We start from the raw sequence: 24,778 nt of genomic DNA, 5'->3' as shown, positions 1-24,778 counted from the left end.
TTCGTAAAGTAGGACGAATCTGTCCGAGAATCTGATTTTGGCAAAACAGTCAACTTCCACGGGACTTTGTGAACAGCTCCTGATGAACCAGAATGTGTGTAGTATACGGTTGGAAAGCTAAATGAGTCTAGTTTCCAAAACCGTTTACGGTTCGTTCATATGTATTTCCTAGAGGAAGTTACGACTGTTCTAGTAATTGAAGGTCATGCTGCGCGGAAATCTGATTTCCTGCACGAATTTATGTTTTGAGTTCACAAGCGACCTTCTCCTCAAGATCTAAGTGTAAAAGATCATTTGAGGACAATACGGCATGATTTAGTTAATCATTGCCCAATGCTACATTTGAAGACATGTTAAAAAGCATTGACATGCTAAGTTGTTGAAACTTCCGTGATTAGTAAGAATCAGGAAGAACCCTATGATTGATGTAAAGATCAGGGAGGGTGCGAACTTCAGGGGGAGTCTAGCACATACATACATGTCACTATCAAATGTGAAGGGTGCGTTTCTCCTACGATCAAGGTTCAGTTTTTCTCCCACAGGGTTTTTTGTGACTTGACGAGGTTTTTTGACGAGGCAACAGATCAGCACCATCGGCATATCAGCGCGCGGCACAAGAGGAAGTGTTCTAGGATATTCTCTATGTGTGTCTTGGCCTTATGCCAATAGGATATGTAGTTAGACTAGATCTATGTATTCATATCCTTACCATATTGGTATTGTATAATTCCTTATATAAAGGGCTCCTATCAATGAATAAGATGATGACTCTCTTGCTATCTCTTTGTCTCTACACTTTATCCTTTATTTATCAATATTGTATATTTTCAAAAAAATAAATAAAAAAAATTGTCTCCGTGCGCTTCGAAATCGAAACCGAGAAATGTCTCATCGTCAGTAGTCCACAAGCTGCATGCTGCATTGTTGTGGATGGAGCCATGGAAACCAAATCTAGCTAGAGAGCCTGTACATAAATGCAGAGAGCTCCCACAAGAGGCATGCATTAAATGAGGAACTTAGTTTTTCTATTCGTGGTACAAGGATAATTAAGAAAACAAAATAAAAAGACCAACCGAAAATTCCATAGCTTACGAAATTGAGAAACAAAGATTCATAGGATTTTTTGAACATAACGGCTGCTTGCATTGGATATAAACGAATTAAAGCTTCACCATAACATCCCGTGAAGATTCATAGCTCAAAGCTCTTCACAGTCTTCAACATTAGTTCAGCTCCTCCCAGCTGAAACCATATATACATGAGCCAGCTTCTCAAAAGATCCTCGTGATGCAGAGCTCTTATATTTCACGAGTTCTGTATTTCAACTCAGACTTCACAGAAACAATGCCTCCCAATCCCCAGCCCCGTTACAAGTTCTTCCCATCTCCTTCAAATACCCCCATCATTGTTTCACCAAATCATCCACAGCACCAGCAATGGAGTACTCCATATCCCATCTATTTGTTTCGACATTCTTTCTTTGTTTGCTTTCTCTTCGGGCAAACACTCTCCAAACTTACATAGTTCAGCTCCACCCACAAGGTGTAACCAGCTCTTCTTTCGCATCCAAAGCCGATTGGCATCTCTCATTTCTTGGACAAACCATTTCCTCCGAAAATGAAGACCCTTCTTCTCGCCTTCTTTACTCTTACCAATCTGCAATGGAAGGCTTTGCGGCTCAGCTGTCAGAGTCGGAGCTCGAGTCCTTGAAAATTCTGCCTGATGTGGTTGCAATTAGGCCTGACCGAATCCATCAAATTCACACCACTTACTCTTACAAGTTCTTGGGGCTCAACCCTGCTTCGAAACAAAGTGCTTGGCACAAGTCCTCATTTGGTCGAGGAACCATCATTGGGGTGCTTGATACTGGAGTTTGGCCTGAGAGTCCAAGCTTCAATGATCATGGAATGCCGCGGGTTCCCAAGAAATGGAGGGGGATTTGCCAACACGGCGTAGACTTCAATTCCTCAAACTGCAACAGGAAACTCATTGGTGCCAGGTTCTTCACCAGAGGCCATCGTGTGGCTTCCATGCCAAACTCACCTGATGGTGTTCAAGAGTACGCGTCTCCTCGTGATACTCACGGGCATGGTACTCACACATCATCAACAGCAGGGGGTGCTTCAGTCGGAATGGCAAGTGTCTTGGGCAATGCAGCCGGTGTGGCTCGAGGGATGGCTCCCGGAGCACATGTAGCGGTGTACAAAGTCTGCTGGCTCAATGGTTGTTATAGCTCTGATATCCTTGCTGCAATGGATGTTGCAATTATAGATGGAGTAGACATTCTCTCCCTCTCTCTAGGCGGCTTTCCCATTCCGCTTTTCGACGACAGCATTGCCATTGGAAGTTTCCGAGCAATGGAGCATGGAATTTCAGTTGTATGTGCAGCAGGAAACAATGGTCCAATTGAAAGCTCAGTCGCCAATGAAGCTCCTTGGATTGCCACAATCGGCGCGAGCACATTAGACCGGAGATTCCCAGCTATAGTTCAAATGGGTAATGGGAAAGTCCTTTATGGACAATCCCTGTACCCAGGAAACCGGCTGATGAGAAGAACCGAAAAAGAGAATGAAGTTGTTTATGTGACTGGTGAAAATACAGGAAGTGAATTTTGCTTCAAGGGGTCTCTACCAAGGGCAAAAGTACGAGGCAAGATAGTGGTTTGTGACCGTGGTGTTAACGGCAGGGCGGAGAAAGGTGAAGTGGTAAAGGAAGCTGGAGGGGCAGGAATGATTTTGGCCAATACAGAGATAAACCTGGAGGAGGACTCGGTTGATGTTCATGTCCTGCCAGCAACTCTGATTGGCTACAAAGAGTCCATTCACTTGAAGGCTTACATAAACTCTACTAGGAGACCAACGGCTAGGATTGTGTTTCAAGGCACAGTTCTAGGGAAGTCCAGAGCACCAGCAGTAGCTCAGTTCTCAGCTAGAGGACCCAGTTTTTCAAACCCTTCAATCCTAAAACCTGATGTGATTGCTCCAGGAGTCAACATCATTGCTGCTTGGCCTCAAAACATGGGCCCCACCGGCCTTCCTGAAGATACTAGGAGAGTGAATTTCACTATCATGTCAGGGACTTCAATGGCATGCCCTCATGCCAGTGGAATAGCTGCACTGGTGCACTCAGCTCATCCGAAATGGAGCCCTGCAGCTATCAAATCTGCCTTTATGACAACTGCTGATGTAACTGATCATTCAGGGAATCCGATAATGGATGGAGGCAAACCAGCAGGAGTTTTCGCAATTGGAGCTGGACAAGTAAACCCTGTGAGAGCTATTGATCCGGGGTTGATCTATGACATCAGGCCGGAGGAGTATGTCACTCATTTGTGCACTCTTGGATACAAGAAATCGGATATCTTAACAATCACTCACAGGAATGTTAGCTGCCTGGAAATTTTGAAGAAGAATAGGGGTTTCAGCCTCAATTACCCCTCCATTTCAATGACTTTCAAACATGGCATGAGAAGTAAAATGGTCAGACGACGAGTAACAAACGTGGGGAGTCCTCATTCCACTTACTTGCTGGAAGTAATGGCACCTAAGGGAGTTAGAGTGAAAGTTAAGCCTCAAAGGTTGGTTTTCACAGGCATCAACCAGAGCTTGAGTTATAGGGTATGGTTTATATCAAGGAAGAGAATCGGAAAAGATAAGATGAGCTTTGCACAAGGACAATTGGCATGGGTGAGTTCTAACAATAGTAGCTTTCACAAGGTCAAAAGTCCCATTTCTGTGACTTGGAAGTAAAGGTAGCGCTCATAAAGCTCTACTCAAAATTCCATTGTTAGTGATTCACTGGATTTACAATTATGAAGATTCAACGGTGGATATCCTATCCTGGTTTGTGGGGAAAGAAAACTCCACACATAAACTATACTTATCATCTGATAAAAGTATAGAATTTCATTGTATTAACTACTAGTCTTCAATGATGTTTACTTGTAATGTTTCAGTGGTGATGTAGGTTTATGTTAACCTCATTAAAACTCAATATCCATCATACTATCCCTGTTTTCTATCATCTACATTCTTGGTTGAGCAGAATATAATGTATATAAAAGGTAAAGCTGTGATTTGAACAAACAAGCTTACAAAGTAACTAGTGCCTTAAACAAGACTGAATTCTGAAACAAAAAGATAAATGATCACATGCATTGAATAACTTGTTTAACCTGTCGCCATCATTGTATCATTTCTTCAAATTACAGTAGAGTAATCAAAAGAAAGAATGGCTTTGAAATATAAACTATCTCACCTCTTTAACTTGAATGCATGAATCATAATGACAGAAAAATTGGTTGAATCAGAAGGAACATGGTGTACTTACATTAAGCTACATTGGTGGACTATGATTCTCGAGGTTCGTTTGACTTCAAAGAAGGCAAGCAATGCTAAGATTCCATGGAAGAACTAGATATCAGATTACTTTATACATTGCCTCATTTTTTAATGAAACTCAAGCCGTTGTCATTAGCATAGCGCTCCATGAATCTCATAAATCTGTCCCATTCTCTTGGTGTCCGCATGATATACTTTGCTTCAATTCCTGCAGGCTTTCCGTTTACAAATTTTGCGTTAACATCAACAGATGAAAGGACCCCTTCTTCATCAATCATGTAAAAGCCAGTGATATCACCAAATTCGCCAGATGAGTCGAAAACAGAAGGCTGCTCAAACCTGAATGTAGCCACGCCATTGGTACCATCTTTCGATTTGGTTAGCCTCACATCTGGTATTGTCTGCTCATCAGTTCCTTGGATAAACTGAATTTTTGTTTTCGCCATCATTGTGATGGACCTAGAAGCTTGAATAGACCGCCTTAGTGGCACCCATTGGGGCCGAGAAATGCGCAAAGACTGGCCATTGAATGTGGACTCGGCACTTCTATGAACCGCCCATGATAACAACCCTATCCAACAACAATAGCACATTTCATCAAAGATAGTGTTAGAGTTATGCTCTCTCTTACCAATAATGCTCTCTCTAGTATTACAGTAACTAGGGGACATAATTCAAAAATGCCTCTGTGTTTTGGTATCAACTAAAGGAATACAACAATAGGACTAATTAATTCATACAGTAGAACACGAGACACGTTTTACTGTATTTTCTTCAGCATCAGTTCATAAACACATGATATCCAAAGAACTTAATCTTTCAGACCAACTGACAACCCCAATCTCATCAACTTCAAAAGTTCTAAGTTTGACACAAATTTATACAAATCCAATCAAAAAAAAATTGTATCCCATTTTGTTTCTTCACCTTTACATATCCCAGAAACATAAAAAGGACAAAGCTTGGTGTAACTAAAGTGAAGTACTGGGTTCTTGAAAGAGATCAAAATTATAGTGCATGCAGTACAAGCAAGAAGCTTGAATTACCAGAATGAGAGCGTGACTGCTGGAGACAGTGGGAGGCTGGAGAGGAGAATGCAAGTGAAGACTGCAAGGTTGCCATTGCACAACTGCAAGCAAAGATAGAGAAAGAGAGGGACTTGGAGGTGGAGAGTGTTGGTTAAGAAGGAAAGGAGTGGTGGTTTGAGGATAGAGTGGTGTGTAACAAGGACAGCCATTCACTCTTGACAACAATCTAGTTTTTCAGTGAATTGGTGGATGTGATATATTGGAATTGGAGAGAGGGATTGTCACTTCAACTCACTGCTTAGATTGTAGAACCTTGTGACTGTGGATCATGGTCCATGAACACCCTGCAAAAATCACTACCACCATGGCCTGCTCTGCAGCTTTGGGCCAATGGCATCCATACAAAGAATTGGGTCAGGACCCAAAAGATGTAGCTAACCAATTACAGATTACAACTACCCAATTGAGATTTGAAGATCATATAAATGTTCATTATCTTCTCAAGGGCAAAGAGTGCAAATATATGTACCATGAGGATAAGTAGTCCAAAACATAGAGAGGGAAGAAAAAATATGTTAGGTATTCTAAAATGAGCATGGTTTAAGGGAATGACATAAGATTTCGTCAAAATTCCAAAGTAGCAGGCTATAAGCAACATCCGACATCTTTGAATGTACGGTTTCACGAATTATTATTATTATTATTTTTTAAAGACGGTTTCATGACATTTTATGAAATTTAAGATTGTCTAAGATTACATGTACTTTGAAATATAAAACTTACTATCGAATGAGCGTATGTCATACACAAATATACATATGGTAAACTTTCGCTTGCTTCTCCTAAGTATAAAAGATAAAGTTATTTGAATTTGGGCGCTCCGAATCATGTTTACAAGATCTTATTCAATCATTATTTCTCTACACTATATATATGATCACCTTCAGTATTCATATCATAGTTTTAGTTGCTAAACATCGAGGTGTAGCCTACACATAATCAGTCTTCCCTACTAAATTACAAGTGTCATGATCGAACGAAAGGATTAGAGGTAATCATGCTAGTATTTTTTATATGGGATTGGATAATTTGCTCAAGATCACAATCTAAACTCCATGATGATTTGCTACTTGTTCAAAAGTTACTAATTCTAAGAAATAAATTGTTCAATCATGTACATATCAATCATCCCAATTTTGTGTGTCGCCTACGGCTCTAGCTAGTTTCCACTCTTCACGGCAATTCAATAATTTCTTTTTACAATTATATAAGAAAACGATGAGATCAAACAGAAAAAATAATTTGGCCAGGGAAACATCTATAATCTATTATCTTCAGGAATATAGGCTTGTTTGATTCTCTTTGTTTTTCAACATGAAATCAATGAACTTTTCATGCATATCCAAAGTTTGAATGTACATGTGTCTTCAAAATTTAGGCACTTATCAAACTTCTCGAACGTCTTGATCAAGGTACACGAATAAACAACATGAACTGCAATATAGAAAATACATGCAGAGACAACATAGCTATTCAAGGACAAGAATTCTAATGTAGGAAATGGAAATAAACCACGTTTAATAACTTCTTTTCTTCTTCTTTTTTCTTTTTGTTGTAATTCTGACTAGACGATGAAAATTATTGAAAACAAAATGCATGCAATACTTAAACCTATGATATAAAAGCAAGACTAACGGAATACATGAGATTATCCCTTCCTCTTCTTTTTTTATTGAGAGAGCAAAATTTTGCGCATGCATGTCAAATAAATTTAAAAAGATAAAATGACTAGACTAGATAGATAGACGGCATGAGTCTTCTTCAAGAAGAAAATTAAAAAGAAACAGTGTTCATCAAACATCCGACTGAAGACATTCTACCGAAAACGAAAAATTAGGAAAGCCTATAGCTCATAAAATTCTTATATATTGCAAAGAGAAGCAGCAAAATGCGGAGGCGGAGTCTCATCAACATCAAACCATGCAGAAACAACTTTTGCATGTAATTGTATATATTGAACAAGATACTACAGATAGTAGTACGTAGAGATATATTGGGGATTGATGATCAACATAGAAGAAGCTCGTAGACTCTTCCAAGAGTCAGACAACGGTGAGTTAATTTTGTTGGTTGTGACTTGTGAAGTTGAACCGTGGGAAATTTATTGGAAAGGAACCATTCAATTTTCCCCTGTGATCAAGAATCATGAGACATGTCTTTCTCCCCAGAACCCAGTTTTTTCCTTTTTGATTTGTCAAAGTCAGCCGGAGATAGCTTCTTGGCTAGGCAACATCTCCGCGTTAAGGGGTTTTTTTTTTTTTTGATACGAAAACGAAAATTACAAAGAAAAGCTTTAAGGATAATCCGAGTTTACATTATTAAACAACAAAGCTCTAGACACAGCTTCTGGATATCTATTTTGCCACACTTGACCATTAGGGCGTTAAAAAGGGTTTGATGGGACTGTTTGGTAGTTCAACCGTTCAAAAGAACTAAGATTATGAGAAAATTCATCTCGAAAAATAACTAAAAGTTGTCCATTTAAAAAAGTTACACTTACATTAAAGCGTTGAAAATCTCATATGAGAAAAGTAAAGAACTATGAATTATCTAGAGACGCTACAACGTGTATTAATGTCAATACTTTTTGTATGTAATCATTTTCACATGGGTGATGACTATATAGCTAAAGTATGACTCGTTTGTCATCACATAGTATTCATTATATTACGAAATCGTACCATCAATCTTTGCCATGGTGTTGGTTTCTAATTTGTAGTGTTCGAGAACTATCAACTGACTTTTTCAGGTTAGCACACTTTCGGTCATAAAATCCAGCCGGACCCGAATCGCCGGCGACTATACATAGAATATTCACAAAGGTATATAGTGCAGCACAACTTATAAGAAGAATTGGTCTAGCTTTATATTCTAAGGTCCAAGATGAGTATTAGTAGTGTTCCACATTTCTCCGGTGTCCCAAAGCCAGAGTTGAAAAGTTCCATGGGTTCTATACTTGTATTTCGAGTTTACAAACCATAATTTGCCACAGCATTTAGTCATTTACCAATATATGGTAGTCCAGTATATATGTAACAGCGATGGTTCACTGAATCCCATTAAAGCACTAGTTCCATGAGTAGTCTCATATATACAAAACTACAAAAGTGTTACAGATGGATCATATTGAGTTGCTTTACCAGTCTCTTCACTATTGATCTAACTTTGGTCAAGTTTTTTCTGACGATGTCATTGGTCAAGTTACCATCTCCTCTGGCTCTCTATTTATGAGAAACCAAAAATTGTCAAGCCACCTATAAATCAGGTACCACACTAGAAAATCATGTCATATCTAACTTCCAATGACATCATTTTGTTCGACCATTCTTGCGGGTACGTTGGTCATAAAAATGGTCAAGTATTTTATTTTTTTAGTCATATTATAAAGGATTGAACCCTTGATTTAACTTAATTTGAACCTCATTTCTTACTTAAAAGACTAAATAAGAAAATGTTACATGATATTGATGGCTGCTTGTAGAAACGTTACAAAGAAATTTTAGACATTAAGGCTTGATGATACTCACCAACGAGAAATTTCCATAAACAAAAGTTCATTATACACTTTGACCTTCCTTCTTTTGGCAAAATAACAAGGTCAAAATCTACTGGGGTCAAATTTCAATATATCATGTTCTTCTCCACTTAATATGATAAATTTGACTTGTACCGTGACGACTATGTTTGTACTCTTTTATATTGTTTTAATTATGTTACATGTACGTGCTATTTTATACGTAATATTTTGTATATTGTAAAAATTTATAAAATAAATAGTATACAAGCATGAAAATAAACACAAGGCAATGAAAAAAAACATTTTGTAGAAATAATAATAATAATAATAATGACGTAAGCGATGAGGGGGGAAAAATAAGCCAATCGAGAAGGGAGTTGACTAACGGCGGCCTAATATATAGAGACTAGACCGAACCCAAAAAAACCCCTAAAAATATTTTCCTTCTCCCGCAAATTTGGACATTTTTGCACCTCCTATAAATACCCCAACAAGATTTCACAACAATCCAATTCACCAAACTCTCTCTCTTTCTCTCACTCAGTCCAAATCAAAGCCCCAAAGAAAAAGAAAAAGAGAAAGAGATGACCATGGTGGACGAAGCAGGCCTCGCACGGCGGCTCTGGATCAAGTTCAAACACGACTCCGTCTTCGCTCTCTACTCTCCCTTCTTCGTCAGCCTCGCCTCCGCCACTCTCGACTCTCAAACCTTCCGCCATTTCGTCTCCCAGGACCGCCATTTCCTCAAGGCCTTTGCTCTTGCGTAAGCTTCAACCCTCCGATCAAAGCTTTTCAAGATTTCTTTCTTTTCTTTACTTTCTTGCACTACTCGATCGTCGATCACTGAATCTTTGAATTTTTTTCAGGTACAAAATGGCGGAGGATTGCGCCGGCGACGACGACGACAAAGTCGGGATACGCGCTTTGAGGAAGCGCGTGGTCCAGAGGCTTCAATTGCACGATAAGCTAATGCAGGTAATTTAATTCTTCTTTTCACTTGTGTTTTTTGTTTTGCTTCGTTAATGTATTGTGATTAAGTGATTTTGTGCTTGCTAAGCTAAGAATTTTGGACTGAGGTGGAAAAATGTCGGAATTTCGATTCCGTAATTAGTGGAGTTTTGGTGTTTATGTAATGTAATTATGCGAGAATAGTTGCAGGAATTATGACTTTTATCATTTTATATATGATGATTGAGGTCTGGTGATATTGGACTCATGGCTTAGTCATTGCCATATTAGGTGATATTAGTGTTGTTATCTGCTTAGTATTTCCAACCGAACAAAGAATGATGATCTTGAATTCTTGATCATTATTCTAAAACCGGGAATAGGATTTTTAGATATGATGATCTTGAATTCTTGATCATTATTCTAGAAGCGGGAATAGTATTTTTAGATATATGTGATTACTATTCACAATAATTTCCACTTGTTTGTTATAATGTCATGCTTCTTTTGGCTTCAATCTGTGTTCTTGTTAGTTATATAGTTGGATGAATGTGGTATGTAGGAATGGGGACTTGAAGTGCCGGATGAGGGTGTTTCTAATGATGCAACAACCAAATACACAGATTTCTTGCTTGCAACAGCATCAGGGAAGGTTGAAGGAGAAAGAGTTCTGGGTAAAATTGCTACACCATTTGAAAAGACAAAACTTGCTGCTTATACGCTTGCTGCTGTTGCTCCTTTTATAAGACTCTATGCACATATTAGCAATGAGATTCAGGGTATTCTGGATCCTGATGATAATGGTCACATCTACAAGAGGTGGATAGACAGTTTTTCGTCTAAAGATTTTGAGGTATAAATGGATGTCTGGTTCTGATTTTATATATCTGTTCTTATACCTTTTTGTTTTAAGTTACTGTTTAACATGAATATTTTTTATTCATTACACTGAATTCAGGCTACAGCTTTAGAAAATGAAGAGATGCTAGATAAGCTTAGCATTTATCTGACTGGAGAGGAGCTTGAGATTTTAGAGAAGCTGTATCATCAAGCCATGAAACTCGAAGTAGATTTCATCTTTAATAGTGGACTGCCAATTCCTCAGAAAGATGTAGTCCCTTTGTCTCGGGTGCATGACTTTACCGACTGCCATCTTACCATACTCTGTGACTTTGACTTGGCATGCACTGCTTTTGATTCCTCTGCCATATTAGCAGAGATTGCCATAAGAACTGTACCGAAGACTGAATCTCATGGATCTGAAACCCAACTTGTACGGTTGTCTTCAGCGGACTTGAAGAGCACATGGGATATTCTTTCCACCCAATATACAGAAGAGTTTGAACAGTGTGTAGAAACAATCGTGACCAGTGAGAAAGGTTTGTTGGCTAATTACTATTGGAAATGTATTTGGTTTATGTCTTCATATGTAACATGGCTGTAAAGACTTCCAAAATTTTGCAGTGGAAGGATTTCGTTATGAAGATCTATGCAAAGCCCTTGAACAACTTGCGGAGTTTGAGAGAAAGGCAAATGAAAGGGTGGTTCAGTCAGGAGTACTAAAGGGTTTAAGTTTGGAGGATATAAAACGCGCTGGCCAGGCTCTCATTCTTCAGGATGGTTGTAGAAGCTTCTTTCAGAAGACTTTGAAGAATGAAAACCTGAAAACTGATGTTCATGTACTTTCATACTGCTGGTGTAGTGACCTCATTGCATCAGCTTTTTCTTCAGGTATACTATTTGGAAAATGCATTTATATTTTTCACTGTATACATTTCAGAGTCATCATGCATTGATAATGCAGTATGGCAGTCTTAGCTTTGAATGCAGTCAAATATCATGAAATTCATTTTGGGATCCGTTGTGCAGGAGATCTAAATGTCTTGACTGTACATTCGAATGAATTGGCTTATGAGGAATTGGTTACCACTGGAGAGATTATTAAGAAGTTGGAGTCTCCGTTGGAAAAACTTCAAGCTTTCAATGGCATCCTAAAGGGTCCCTGCAAGAGTATAGAAGAAGAGCACAAGAACTTAACAGTTTACATTGGAGGATCGGTGGGCGACTTTCTTTGTCTGCTTCAAGCAGATATTGGTATCGTAATTGGCTCGAGTTCATCCCTAAGGAGACTAGGTGATCATTTTGGAGTTTCTTTTGTCCCATTGTTCTCTGGCTTGGTGAAGAGACAAAGAAACCTTGCTGCCGATGAAGAAGGTTTTTCTAAATGGAAACCACTGTCTGGCACTCTGTACACAGTCTCTAGCTGGGCAGAAATACACGCATTCATTTTAGGTACATGAGCACCTCTCCCCATCATAATCTTTTTTTGTTAGAACGTACCCAAAGAGAAATTCGTGGTAGTAGCTATAGACAGCTGGCGGCCAAGTTTTAATTTCAGTGCCACTAGCCATACTCTTTTCGTTTCTCCTTAGTAACTGCCAGAGAAAAACCAAAAAATCTTAGTAGCATCATCGCTTTGAAAGCTGGTGCCGAGAAAGATCTCACTGGAAATTTTCTGACAGGAGAGAGAAAGAGAAGAAGAGTAGTAGTATGATTTTACATGTCTATAAATTTTGTTTTGTATATCCACAGATTCTCTATTCTTTCACCCACCTCATTGCTTCTGCTGATATATTTTCCAGAAGCGTTTTGGGTATTCTTTTGTGATATCGGGAATCATCATACTGTTATTGATTCATCTTTGCTTTCCCTCGAAATACAGATACATCACTTACTTTTATGAGTTTTATCATGTACTCGGTTTGGCATTTGATCATCAGATTGGGCTTCGGGTCTGTGGGTACTCTATTGGGCTTGTTATTGGCTGTTGTGGGTCTTTTTTTGTTGGCTACATGTTTTGGTTCTTTCCTAGGCAATGATTCTGAACCCATGAAAGCATCAAAACACTGATTTCCCCTAATCCAGAACCAGGGGGAGGAAACATGATAGGGTTTAGAGTCAAAGGCCATGAACTGGCATAATATATCTCCAGCTTAGTGTTAAGCACTAGCCTTTCACTCCAGATTAGTGTACCTAATCAAAATCAAAGATGCCAGAAACTCACGCATGTGCCACACGTGTAGCAGACACCAGCACATCGTGAAAGGTTGGCTTTGGTGTGCCTCAGCATAAAGCCATGTGAAAGCACGTAAGCACCCATATAACCCTTCTTCTTCTTCTTCTTCTTTCTCTTCATTCCCAAATATAGGGTTTATATTTTACAGATCCAAATGAAGTAATCACACCCCTAAATTCCCTTAACCCTCATTGGCATTTAGCACCAACTATCTCTGTTCTTCTTCTTCTTCCTTCTGCTGCTTCTGCTTCTTCTTCTCTGTCCAATAATAGGGCGGAGGCACTTCTTAGGGAAGCTGCCTTTTCACATGGCCTGCCCTCCCCATCTGGTTCTGAATGTAGCAGAATAGTACACCCATTGTTATAAACTAAGGTGCCACTTTGTGACATTATCACTTATTTTAAACGTCTACATGTGCATGTGAAACTAGCTATAGGCAGATTATGAACAGAGGGAGCAAGGGGCAGGATGAAAAGGAAAAACAAAGAACTTTAATCTGATGCAGAAATATGTAGTTGGTGGCCTGACCTCTCACAGAGACCACCATTCATAATGTGCACCATCACTTTTTTTTTCATTTCCTCCTTCCTGCTTTGATCTGATCCTCCCCTTTTGTTCTCTGTTTTCTCTTTTCAGTTCAATCACTTTGGGGCACCACACACATCATATTTGTCCATAATTTTTCCTACTTTCTTAAGCAAGAATGCGTAAAAATCTAGAAAAACAAAAGTTAGTTTGCTTCGTCATAAAAACGTTTTAAGCTCATGTTTATCGCGGATTCTTTCTTTCATATGTCTTGTCACGCCGACTCAAATAAAATTAGTCAAATCAAGGGCTGCTAGTCACTCAATTATCACTATTTTGTTTCAATTTTGTACGCATTGTCTAGTGGATTCTGATTTTTTTTTTTGGTCGAAGTGGATTCTGATTTTGAATTGCCCTCATATTGATAGTCAAAATTAAATGAGCATTATCCCTTTAGATTTTGGCCCTTGGCAAAAATAAGGGGACACTAATAGTGACATAAGAAACCTACCCTGCAAATTAACATAGAGGTATGGCCCCAAAGGAAATGTATGTGTTTTTTCTTTTCTTTTTTTATAAAAAAAATGGATCAGAGTTTTTTGTCTTTGTTTTAGTGTATTGGTTCACCCTGTAACATGCCAAGATTCCCTCATATCAATCATGAGGAATAATTGACATGTTCTTCGAATTATCGAGCCTGATTAACCATATAACTTGGTAGATAATGGGTATGAACTGGCGGTGCTTTTATATTGTTTCATCCACAACTGGAAAAACGAAGCTTCATTTCATAATCCTTTTGTTAATCTGCAGCATATAAAATTTCAGAAACTCAACAAACTAGTAGTAACTAGCATCATATGGGTTTGATGTTACCGTAAACACACGCATTGTACCACTTGTTTTAATTGATACAATGATGAAACCCAAATCTTTGTCATACTTAGAAGTTACCCTTTCCAAGTAGAAAAACCTAGGATCATGGAAACCCCATATCATTCCAGCATGTTGGTTGTAGTTCCATATCTTTGTGTGAGGCTCAAGATAAAGTGTCTTTTCAGAAAAACCTGTACAAATAATGTTCTTGATGTTTTGAACTTTTAAGGTTGTAGAATATTTCTTTTTAAAATATATAAACAAATTAATCGACGAAAACGGAACCTGATCAAAATATGAACAATAGATACAAGACTATCAATTTTCTATATACATTCACGTGAAATAAAAAGTACACTAGATAAAATATTTAGAGTTCTTAAATTTTGACGTTCTAAACAATTGTTTTAATTTGCTATCTCAATATGAAATATCTAAAGAATGCATACTAATGTTTGAAATTTTAGATATGTTAGATATAAATGAAACACACGACGTACTATATGTGACATCTAGAACAAATTTGGAAGCGCTAAAGATTATTTAGGCGTCCAAGATGATTGCATCACAATCAGGAGAAGAAAACAGAAGGATTGATGAAAAAGAGTGCTGGTCAATTGCTTATGTTGCTTTGGATTGGGAAACATATGATCCATTTTTTCATTGGGATCAACAATTACCCAAGTCCCAAGACCAGTTATGTATGAACATACATGTATCTACAAAAAAAAGAAAAAAGAAAAAGGTTATTAACTATGAAGAAGGAGAAGAATTACTTTATTGTTTAGTGATTATGAGAGCTCATCACCACTCTCAAGTTGACTATATGTGAATGATATAAAAGATAACAGAGAAGAAGAAAAGAAGCAATGCATGAGAGAGAGCTTAGACCACATTCTCTCCCATGTTTGGTGTCGGAGAAACTTCCAATAACTCCAAAACCCTCCCAGCTGTTCCTGCATTGCTCAAGATCTCACGAGCTACCCCATCAAGCAATTATTAGCAACTAATCAATCACCCCAATTATTTATATACCAACTCATAATCTTCATCCAATCTTGCTTTCCACTACTTCAGATTCACTCTCTCTGTGTCTCACACTGTTTCTGATTCTGAAAATGGTGGAAAACCAGACACATTAGTCTTTTTTTTTTTGGAAAACCAGACACAGTAGTCAGTCAGTCAGAGAAACCGAGTATGAAGATTTTGCTCATCTTCTTCTTGTTTTACTGTTCCATTGGTTTTGCTTCCTATGGTTCAGCTGCTGTGGCCAACAATGATGAAGCATCTGCCTTGCTTTCACTAAAAGCAGGCCTGCTTGATCCATTGGGGAGTCTGAAGAATTGGAAGGCTGAATCTGATCACTGTAAATGGACTGGTGTGTGGTGCAACACTGAGGGTCATGTAGAGAAGCTTGATCTCTCCCACATGAATCTCAGTGGTTCAGTCTCAGGTGACGTCCAATGGCTCAAGAGTCTCACTACTCTCAACCTGTGCTGCAGTACATTCTCTTCAGCATTGCCGAAATCCATGTCAAATCTCACAGCACTGAAGAGCCTTGATGTGAGTCAGAATTCCTTTGTTGGTGATTTTCCGGTGGGACTTGGAAATGCGGATGGCTTGTCATATCTGAATGCTTCTAGCAACAACTTCTCGGGGATTCTCCCCGAGGATCTAGGCAATGCCACAATGCTGGAGACTCTGGATCTTCGAGGGAGCTTCTTTGAAGGGGAGATTCCCAAGTCCTTCAGGAAGTTGCAAAAGCTGAAGTTTCTTGGCCTCTCTGGAAATAACCTCACAGGTCAAATCCCATCAGAGCTTGGGGAGCTGATGTCATTGGAGAGCATCATTCTGGGGTACAATGAGTTCCAAGGTGGGATTCCATTGGAATTTGGAAACCTCACCAACTTGAAGTATCTTGATTTGGCAGTTGGCAATCTCAGTGGTGAGATTCCAGCCGAGTTGGGAAAGCTGAAGCTGCTAGAGACAGTGTTCTTGTACAAGAACAACTTTGAAGGTAGAATCCCTCCTCAGATTGGCACCATTCCTTCGTTGCAGTTGCTTGATCTCTCCGATAACAAGTTATCAGGTGAAATCCCAGCTGAGATAGGTGAGCTGAAGAATCTGCAGCTTCTGAATCTCATGTGCAATAAGCTGTCAGGTTCAGTGCCACTGGGACTTGGAAACTTGACTCAGTTGGCGGTGCTTGAGCTGTGGAACAATTCTTTATCAGGGTCTTTACCAAGTGATCTTGGTAAAAGTGCTCCATTGGTGTGGTTGGATGTATCATCCAATTCATTTACCGGTGAGATTCCAGCGACATTGTGCAACAAGGGCAATCTTACCAAGCTCATCCTCTTCAACAATGCCTTCACAGGTCCAATTCCAGTTGGCTTGTCAACCTGTGTTTCACTTGTTCGTGTCCGAATGCAGAACAATCTTCTTTCAGGGACAATTCCAGTTGGTCTTGGCAAGCTTGGGAGGCTTCAAAGGTTAGAGTTGGCTAATAACTATCTCACTGGTGCACTACCAGATGACATTTCTTCTTCTACTTCAATTTCTTTTATTGATCTCTCTCGAAACCGCCTACATTATTCTCTTCCTTCCACCATTCTCTCTGCTCCAAGTTTGCAAACCTTCATGGCCTCCAATAACTTCTTAGTAGGAGAGATTCCAGACCAGTTCCAGGATTGTCCTTCGCTTTCTGTGCTTGATCTCTCATCAAACAGTTTCTCTGGAACCATTCCAGCAAGCATTGCTTCATGTGAGAGATTAGTGAATTTGAATCTTGCCAACAACCAGTTGACTGGTGAAATCCCAAAGTCTATTGCCATGATGCCCACATTGTCCATTTTGGACTTGTCTAACAACTCTCTCACTGGAGGTATACCAGAAAATTTCGGTATCTCTCCAGCCTTGGAAACTCTCAATGTCTCATACAACAAGCTAGAGGGTGCTGTCCCAGCAAATGGCGTGCTTCGAACAATAAATCCGAGTGACCTTGTAGGCAATGCCGGTCTCTGTGGTAGTGTGCTGCCTCCTTGTGCTAGAAATCCAGCATTGGGATCAAGGCATAGGAGCTTGCATACAAAGAAGATTATTGAAGGGTGGGTGATTGGGATTTCTTCAGCTTTAGCAGTCTGCACTGCACTTTTTGGTGCAAGGTTCGTATACAAAAGATGGTATGCGAATGGAAGCTGCTTCGAAGATAGGTTCGATGTGGGAAATGGAGAGTGGCCATGGAGGTTAATGGCATTCCAGAGGCTTGGGTTTACAACTGCTGACATTCTGGCTTGTGTGAAGGAATCAAATGTGATTGGAATGGGAGCTACTGGCATTGTCTACAAGGCTGAGATAACAAGATCAAACACAGTTGTTGCTGTTAAGAAGCTGTGGAGACCAGCAACAGATGTTGAAACTGGTAGCAGTGGTGATCTAGTAGGGGAAGTGAATCTCTTGGGGAGGCTAAGGCATCGAAACATTGTTCGATTACTAGGTTTTCTGAACAATGACACCAATTTGATGATAATATATGAGTATATGAACAATGGCAGCCTTGGAGAAGCCCTTCATGGCAAGCAAGCTGCAAGGTTGCTTGTAGATTGGGTTTCAAGGTATAACATAGCAGTCGGAGTTGCGCAAGGTCTCGCTTATCTCCACCATGATTGTCACCCACCAGTCATTCATAGAGACATCAAGTCCAACAACATACTACTTGATGCAAACCTTGAAGCTAGGATTGCAGATTTCGGGTTGGCAAGGATGATGGTCCGGAAAAATGAGACAGTTTCCATGGTGGCTGGTTCATACGGCTACATTGCCCCTGGTGAGTTTCACATCTTAGCCTTGTGTACTGTTTCTTACATGTTATGCTGTATCAAGTTTCTGTTACTAACATTGAGATTTTGTGACTGTTGATCAGAATATGGATACACATTGAAGGTTGATGAGAAGATTGACATCTACAGCTATGGTGTGGTACTATTGGAGCTTCTAACCGGAAAGAGGCCATTAGACCCTGAGTTTGGAGAGTCAGTAGACATTGTGGAATGGATTCGAAGGAAGATTAGGGACAACAAATGCTTAGAAGAAGTATTAGACCCAAGTGTAGGAAATTCCAAGCATGTTCAAGAGGAGATGCTCTTAGTCCTTAGAATAGCACTTGTTTGCACTACCAAGCTTCCCAAGGACAGACCCTCCATGAGAGATGTCATAACCATGCTTGGAGAAGCAAAGCCTCGAAGGAAAAGCAGTAGCAACAACAATGATGCATATGCAACTAACAAAGACCAACCTGTCTTTAGTACCTCACCTGTAAATGGTCTTCTATAGGGACAGGATTTTGAGTTCCCTCTTTTGGTCATCATTTTTTTGAATTTTCATGCTGTATGTAAGATTAAGATTGCATTTTTGTTAATATCTGTAATCAGTGTTATATTTGTGTACGAAGAAAGGAGGATTGTAATCAGAGAATATTGTTCCCATTACCAGAATAACCAATTAAGTTTAACATAAGCCTCGAGCTTAATTTTCTTGAAACTTGTTGACGATTCACAGGGATCCCATCAACATAATCTTTCTCACAAAAATCAAGTCACTTCATGCAGTTTGTTCTTTTTCTCTTTAGGGCCAGCTTCACTAACACAAGGTGAAACGTCACAAAGGAGCTTTAGGAGAGACGAAATCTCCTCAAGGTGAATCCAGTCAAGGAGAAATCCTCTCAAGGGGAACTTGGGTGAGGAGTAACGTGAATAATTTCCTGATATTTACAACACATCTGAAAAACATGTCGTGGAAGACTTCTTTTTATAGCGCACAAAAGTGTCATTTACGACATACACAAAACAAACGACATAAAAGAATTGAATGTGAAACATTTTTAATAAAATTGCATAATATCTGAACGCTTTGTAGAAGTTTTCTTGTTTTTACTTTTTTCTTTTTTTCGGTATTAGTGGCTGCAAGTTCTTCTGGTCTGTTATCCGAGGGCTGCAAGTGTCTTCTTGTTTTTACCTTCTTCTTCTTGTTGGTTTCAGGTAAATTTCCTAGCTTCAATTCTTTTTTATTTGAAACCGATACTCAATGTTAACCTAGAGCTGCATTAGATTCTTCTAACCCTGTTGTTATAAGGAATTGTATCTGTATATCCTTATTATTTAGGGAACTTGATATACTTGTGAAATCAGGTAATATATTGATACAAAGATAGAGGTAATTTTCCTTTTTTTTTTTTTTTTTTTTTTTTTTTTTTTTTGAGAATGATAGAGTTAATTACTTGAAGTATTAGGATTTGTTAATATGAGAATTATGATATCTTGTGTCTATATATAGGGCTTGTTCCCTCGTTCGGATTACTAGAGGCCAACTTGTGTCTACATGGGCTTGTTCCCTCGTTCTCTTGTTAAAAGTAAACTCCAACTTAGAGCAACTGCAGAAGACAATAATTGGTAATACTCCATCGACACCACCCCAATGGGCAAAGGACAATCCTCGCTTAAAATCTCCAGTTCTCGCCGCACGTTGTCTACATTCACAACTCAACACCAGACCAACGACAGAGGAACCGTATTCCCATTCTACGGTAAGGAGAAATTTTTCAATGCTTATGTAGCACCACGTGGCATTTTCGACTAACATTTCTTGTTAGTTTGCTCTTTTTATGTTAAGAAAAATCATACGTTTATTAACTTTTCTTGTTACAATTTGCTCGTTTTGAAGGTGCGTTATTCTTGAGCTAGCATTACTAGAGTCCAATGGATACATGTATGGCGAAATCAACACCGATAACATCACGATCAACGACGACAACACCATCAACATGCCCACTGTTGGCATGTTTAATCTTGTTAATAGAGCCTGCAGCAAGAGATTACTGTCTAGTATGACTTTCAAGCATACCATGAAGATCAATGTGGTTGAAAAGCCTCTAGGCTCACGAAGGGATTCTAATGATCCAGAGTATAAGCACTTCTGTTATGCTCTTGAGTCCAAAGGACCGTAAGTGTTTTGCCATACATCTCTTGTATCAATTGTTTTCTTTTCTTTTCGATATTTAACCCCATTTAACTGTTTATTCTCCTCCTCCTTCCAGGATTAGGAACGTTTATCACCATCCTTACTTACAGGTTACAGCTAACTGGGGAAAAATTCTATTTTCCCATTGAAGCTAAGATTTGGCTGAACTGGAATCATCGTGGCTGGAAGTCAGATTGGAGAAACCTCAAGCAGAGACACCAGTGGTACACGGGCTTGTCATTTGAAGAATTTTTGACTAGGATCACGAGATCAACAGCTAAGGATAGTGCTATCAATATGGTCATTCAGCAAAAGATGAAAGATTCAAACAAGAAGTAGGGGCAGAAGGTTGATCAAGTGAAGTGTTTTGCTTGGTACAATATATCACCATACACGCCGCAGAGTATCTGCAAAATCATTTTGCCAAAATGTTATGACCCAAGCTGATTTGGTGAAGGCACTCGAGTCCCTGTTCCCTGGCCATCCTCTTGGACCTTTATCATTTCCTCACCACAATTGGCGCTGACCTCGACTTCTTAGGCCGTCCAAGTTTGAGTTTCTGGGAATTAGTGGATTAGGATAAATATCACACGACTTCGATGAGTCAATTCAATCTCTACTTAAAAAGTAATTTTGAGAGTTACTTGAAAAGTAAATTGTAAGTTCTCCACAAATTTGATTAAGGGGCTTGTTTTTAAGTTGAAAGGTTACATTAGGATATTTAGGATAGAACCATCTATTTCTCTCAGCATGTAAACTTAAAACTTCAGATCACAATTTCTCTCATTAAAAAGGGGGGAAAAGAGACAACAGCTGAGCAGGCAAAAGCATATTTGAGTAACCCCCATATATACATCAGCAACAAAATTTATCATAGGCATGTGTATCATATAAGTATTACACTAAAATATAAGATAGCTATGGCTTTGAAAAGTAGGGATATAACTCCTAGGGAAGGCACAGCAAGAAAGAAATGCAATCACATCAAATCAACCAAAAATGAAACAGAACACCATAGCTTCTCTCTGCTTCTCCATATGCTCCCATTATACGTCTTACCCACTTTGTACACTTTACAACATAGGTTGTTTTGTATCCTTACTGAAGTCCTCACAAATGGATTTGTATCAGCTCGTGCATCTCTGCCTTGCATTCCTTTCCTGTAGCCTTGGAGCTGCAAATGGAAGTAACAGAGTTAGTATCATGCTCATTCCAGCTTTTGGAGGCAAATTTTTAAGCTTATTCTTACACATCAACATACCAAGTCCATTAGCTTCAGAAGTCCTCATGATTCTTAGCCTCTTCACGGAACTAAGAAACATCCTGAGAGAAAAATAAGTAAATTGCATAAGATATTAGAAAAAAACCGAAAGTAGTATCCAATCAGTCCAAGAGAAACAAGCACATTATTACTGAAGAGTATAGAGATTTTTGTGGCACACAAAGAGACTGTTATTGAAGAATCTTACCCCCAAGGAACATCCCCAACAAGCATCCAGTCACCTTCTTTGTCTTCATAAGTGAGTGCAAAATCAAATGATCCATCAAGCAACTTCGACGGTGTAGTTTCTCCCACCATCATATCATGCTCCTGACCACCAGCACCTAAATATAGATACATGGAACATCATTACTCAAAGGAAAAACAAAAGGTTTCTATCACTAGTCAGCAATATAGACAAATTCAATTCTCTTGTCCAAGTAAATGGACATTGAGTGACACAACACTATACATTTGATTGTTATCTCAAATCCCAACACATCTATTATTTAACATACCAATCTTTTTACTTTTCCTACAGACAATTTGACAAAACTGTCATGAAGAAACATAACTTTTGGATTGTTTTTCCTACATTAAATTGACATTCCAAAAAAGCATAGCAAGATGGCACCAACTTCAACAGAAGAATTTTGCACAATTTTCACTCAAGTCACCCAGATTCAGAAATAGAATATACGACTAACCTATATTCAATTTAAATACTGGATATAAAGGCTAAGAGTACTAACGTATCAATTTCGCATTTGAAGACGGTCCCTGGAACATATCCTCCAGCGTTTGTGCTAGGGCTTCATAGCTACTGTGCGCAGTTAGGTTGACTTTCCTTCCAATTGGACTTCCATCCATATTCACCTTTACAAACAGGGAACTTGTGAGGCGCTGTCTCTCCTTAGCATTTCCATTGTTTTCTTGACCACCGATTTTAGCCTTCCCTGAAACAATCTTGCATTCACCTTTCTCTGAGTTAACTACTTCAGTGGCTGAAGATTTTGCTTGATGAACCAAAGAATTCATTCTATAAGTTCTGATAGGAGGCCATCCCACAGGCTGACTGCTTCATCACAAGACAAACATATAATCCAATCAGACAAGTAAACAATCAATTAGCACAGCTAGATCCCATCAGAAGAACTAACATAATTTCAGTATGAATGTAGCATCTAACGACCACAACATGATCCATATATCTCATACAAAGATGAAATGAAAGCAAACCCTGAAGATCAGAAGATCAGAAATAACTAATGTTAGCATACTCTAAACGGAATCTCTGAAAGGAACCGCTATAACTACTTCATCTAATTGTCTGTGTGTTATCGTTGATATGTAGTTCTGTAGTGTTGTCCTGACGCTATGGTGTACCATATAGGACCTTATATCCTACATATAGAGATTCAGAATAACCCCAAATGGCCACAAAGATGGAAACTTTCCATCTGTGCCAGAACACACCAAATGTCCCATACCATTGTATCATTGTATCCGGATTCAATCAAGTGACCATACCTACCCTGTAATCTTCATGCTAAATACTTAATAGGTTCTTCCTACAAGACTTTGGATCTTATCTCTTCATTATTGGCACTCTGCACTCCTCGTATGAACTCGAATCAATTATCGATTAATGCTAAACACTTTCCTTAGTATCTATTTTCAAGCAGTCATCAAATCAAAAACTAAAACTATGCAAGTAACAACAACTCGATCCAGCACAAAAGAAAGGCCCTAGAACAAAATTGAACATTGAAAAACCTGAAAAGAAATCATCTAAGTCTTACTTGGCAACAGAATCAGCACTCCGCTTAGTCCCAGCCGCCACATTAACACTGCTCAACGAAGAAGAAGACGACGACGACGAAGAACCAACCTCCGCCGACGACTTATCCGACTTGTTCAAACCCACATACCGGAAATCCTTAGCCGTCAAAATCCTCGCATAGCTCCCAATTGGGCCTTGGTGGGCCTTGGCAGCACCGCCGCCGAGGCTGAGGCCAAGATTGAGCTCGAGCTCAGACTCATCTGGGTTACAAGAATCCTCGGAAGACAAGTTGTCATCTTTAGACACAATCGACATGTCAGTGACAGACCCAGTTGCTGAAGGCATTCGAATCTTGAAGAAAAGCTCAGAGCTTTATGGAGAGGCGGATGAGATTTGAGGTTTGGGAATTGAAGGGTTTGAATGGTTTGGTGATTGCCTGGTCGGTTTTGGGAAAGAGGGGTTAGGTTTTTGGGGGTGGTTTTGGTTTCTGGTGTGGTTGGGATTTTTAGAGAGGGGGGGGTGAAAAGCTTGTTGTGGGTAGGAGATGGACCCACCTGTGTTGGATGACTGTCTCCTTCGTGCGCCTCCATCAATATTTTCGCTTGCGTCTATGCACTACTAGCGCTCCCTTCCCACCGTCCCCTCCAACCTCATTCTATTTCTCGTGTCTTGGGGGTGTGAGATATTGGTTTCAACAGGTTTTTGTTAGATTTATTTTACTTTGTTTTGATTTTACGTACAATACGAGTTTTATAAAGTGGTTTTTAACTAATTTCATTCGAATGTAGATTCGACTCTTCTGTTCTTTCTCTCTTGACTCAGCTACATGATGTAAAAACACACACACACACATTCTTATCCATCATCTATGAGTGTCAAAGGAGTAAGACTCTGTTTTTATTGATTAACGTCGATTTGCGGCGAGTTTTTTTGATTCGATTATTGTAACAAATAACATGAATCGGACTAACAGTTGACAACACATACATGTCTCTATTGAATTTTAAGTGGAGATTGAGTCGTTCTAGAAATAAATGTGCAAATTGTAGTAAGTTTTTAACATTTTCAATTGTTAAATTTATTAACATAAAGTTGAGATGATACGTACACATTATTATCACGATTTTGTGATCAAATTGCATAGTGTTTATGATAATTAATGGAAGTTATTGAAACATATTATTGATCTACCAACAATCTAAAATTCAGACAATATCGGTTGTATATTCATTTTTATCATACTTCAATAATAACATGTTTGAATGAAAGTTGATTATTACTGGTTATTTTACCATTTACCACGAAAGTTCTTCTATGCACCTGATACGAGTGAACCGAACAGTCATTAT

General features: G+C 39.0%; 5 protein-coding genes across 5 annotated transcripts in view; 3 read left to right on the top strand and 2 right to left on the bottom strand.

Moving 5' to 3' along the window:
* LOC101304237 (photosystem II reaction center PSB28 protein, chloroplastic-like) overlaps positions 1–5,487 on the bottom strand; it is a 9,662-nt gene extending 4,175 nt beyond the window's left edge. The window contains exons 1-2 of the mRNA XM_004289948.1: positions 5,387–5,487; positions 4,134–4,911 (exon numbers count right to left, since the gene is read on the bottom strand). Of these exons, the coding sequence (XP_004289996.1) occupies positions 4,442–4,911; positions 5,387–5,462 (546 nt within the window). The 5' untranslated portion in view covers positions 5,463–5,487 and the 3' untranslated portion in view covers positions 4,134–4,441. The remainder of the gene's footprint in view (positions 1–4,133; positions 4,912–5,386) is intronic.
* On the top strand, positions 1,437–3,749 carry LOC101301341 (subtilisin-like protease SDD1-like). Its single transcript, XM_004289939.1, has one exon. It carries the CDS (start codon positions 1,437–1,439, stop codon positions 3,747–3,749), a length of 2,313 nt encoding a protein of 770 aa, XP_004289987.1.
* A 4,048-nt stretch (positions 5,488–9,535) lies between the features above and the next one.
* On the top strand, positions 9,536–12,607 carry LOC101313094. Its single transcript, XM_004292196.1, has 6 exons — positions 9,536–9,708; positions 9,812–9,920; positions 10,456–10,746; positions 10,852–11,272; positions 11,358–11,624; positions 11,763–12,607. Exons 1-6 carry the CDS (start codon positions 9,536–9,538, stop codon positions 12,191–12,193), a joined length of 1,692 nt encoding a protein of 563 aa, XP_004292244.1. The 3' UTR covers positions 12,194–12,607.
* A 2,954-nt stretch (positions 12,608–15,561) lies between these two features.
* LOC101301054 (leucine-rich repeat receptor-like protein kinase PXL2-like) lies at positions 15,562–18,702 on the top strand. Its single transcript, XM_004289938.1, has 2 exons — positions 15,562–18,196; positions 18,293–18,702. Exons 1-2 carry the CDS (start codon positions 15,568–15,570, stop codon positions 18,700–18,702), a joined length of 3,039 nt encoding a protein of 1,012 aa, XP_004289986.1. The 5' UTR covers positions 15,562–15,567.
* A 2,537-nt stretch (positions 18,703–21,239) lies between these two features.
* LOC101302508 (auxin-responsive protein IAA11-like) lies at positions 21,240–23,959 on the bottom strand. The gene is made up of 5 exons (XM_004289943.1): positions 23,449–23,959; positions 22,399–22,724; positions 21,855–21,990; positions 21,647–21,708; positions 21,240–21,559 (listed from the first exon to the last, which is right to left on the bottom strand). Exons 1-5 carry the CDS (start codon positions 23,772–23,774, stop codon positions 21,513–21,515), a joined length of 897 nt encoding a protein of 298 aa, XP_004289991.1. The 5' UTR covers positions 23,775–23,959; the 3' UTR covers positions 21,240–21,512.
* Positions 23,960–24,778: the final 819 nt, after the last annotated feature.

Source organism: Fragaria vesca, linkage group LG2 (genome assembly GCF_000184155.1).
Source record: "Fragaria vesca subsp. vesca linkage group LG2, FraVesHawaii_1.0, whole genome shotgun sequence".
NCBI lineage: Eukaryota > Viridiplantae > Streptophyta > Magnoliopsida > Rosales > Rosaceae > Fragaria > Fragaria vesca.
This window is presented reverse-complemented; position numbering and strand designations above follow the sequence as displayed.

Excerpts from the sequence above, each read along its gene's own strand:
- LOC101301341 (XM_004289939.1), top strand. The coding sequence starts at position 1,437 with ATGGAGTACTCCATATCCCATCTATTTGTTTCGACATTCTTTCTTTGT.
- LOC101301054 (XM_004289938.1), top strand. The coding sequence starts at position 15,568 with ATGAAGATTTTGCTCATCTTCTTCTTGTTTTACTGTTCCATTGGTTTT. Across the intron at positions 18,197-18,292 it reads ATACGGCTACATTGCCCCTG|AATATGGATACACATTGAAG; the intron begins GTGAGTTTCACA and ends ACTGTTGATCAG.
- LOC101302508 (XM_004289943.1), bottom strand. The coding sequence starts at position 23,774 with ATGCCTTCAGCAACTGGGTCTGTCACTGACATGTCGATTGTGTCTAAA. Across the intron at positions 21,991-22,398 it reads TTCAAATGCGAAATTGATAC|GTGCTGGTGGTCAGGAGCAT; the intron begins GTTAGTACTCTT and ends ATCTATATTTAG. Across the intron at positions 21,560-21,646 it reads TTCTGAAGCTAATGGACTTG|CTCCAAGGCTACAGGAAAGG; the intron begins GTATGTTGATGT and ends TTCCATTTGCAG.
- LOC101313094 (XM_004292196.1), top strand. The coding sequence starts at position 9,536 with ATGGTGGACGAAGCAGGCCTCGCACGGCGGCTCTGGATCAAGTTCAAA. Across the intron at positions 9,709-9,811 it reads CTCAAGGCCTTTGCTCTTGC|GTACAAAATGGCGGAGGATT; the intron begins GTAAGCTTCAAC and ends AATTTTTTTCAG. Across the intron at positions 11,273-11,357 it reads AATCGTGACCAGTGAGAAAG|TGGAAGGATTTCGTTATGAA; the intron begins GTTTGTTGGCTA and ends AAAATTTTGCAG.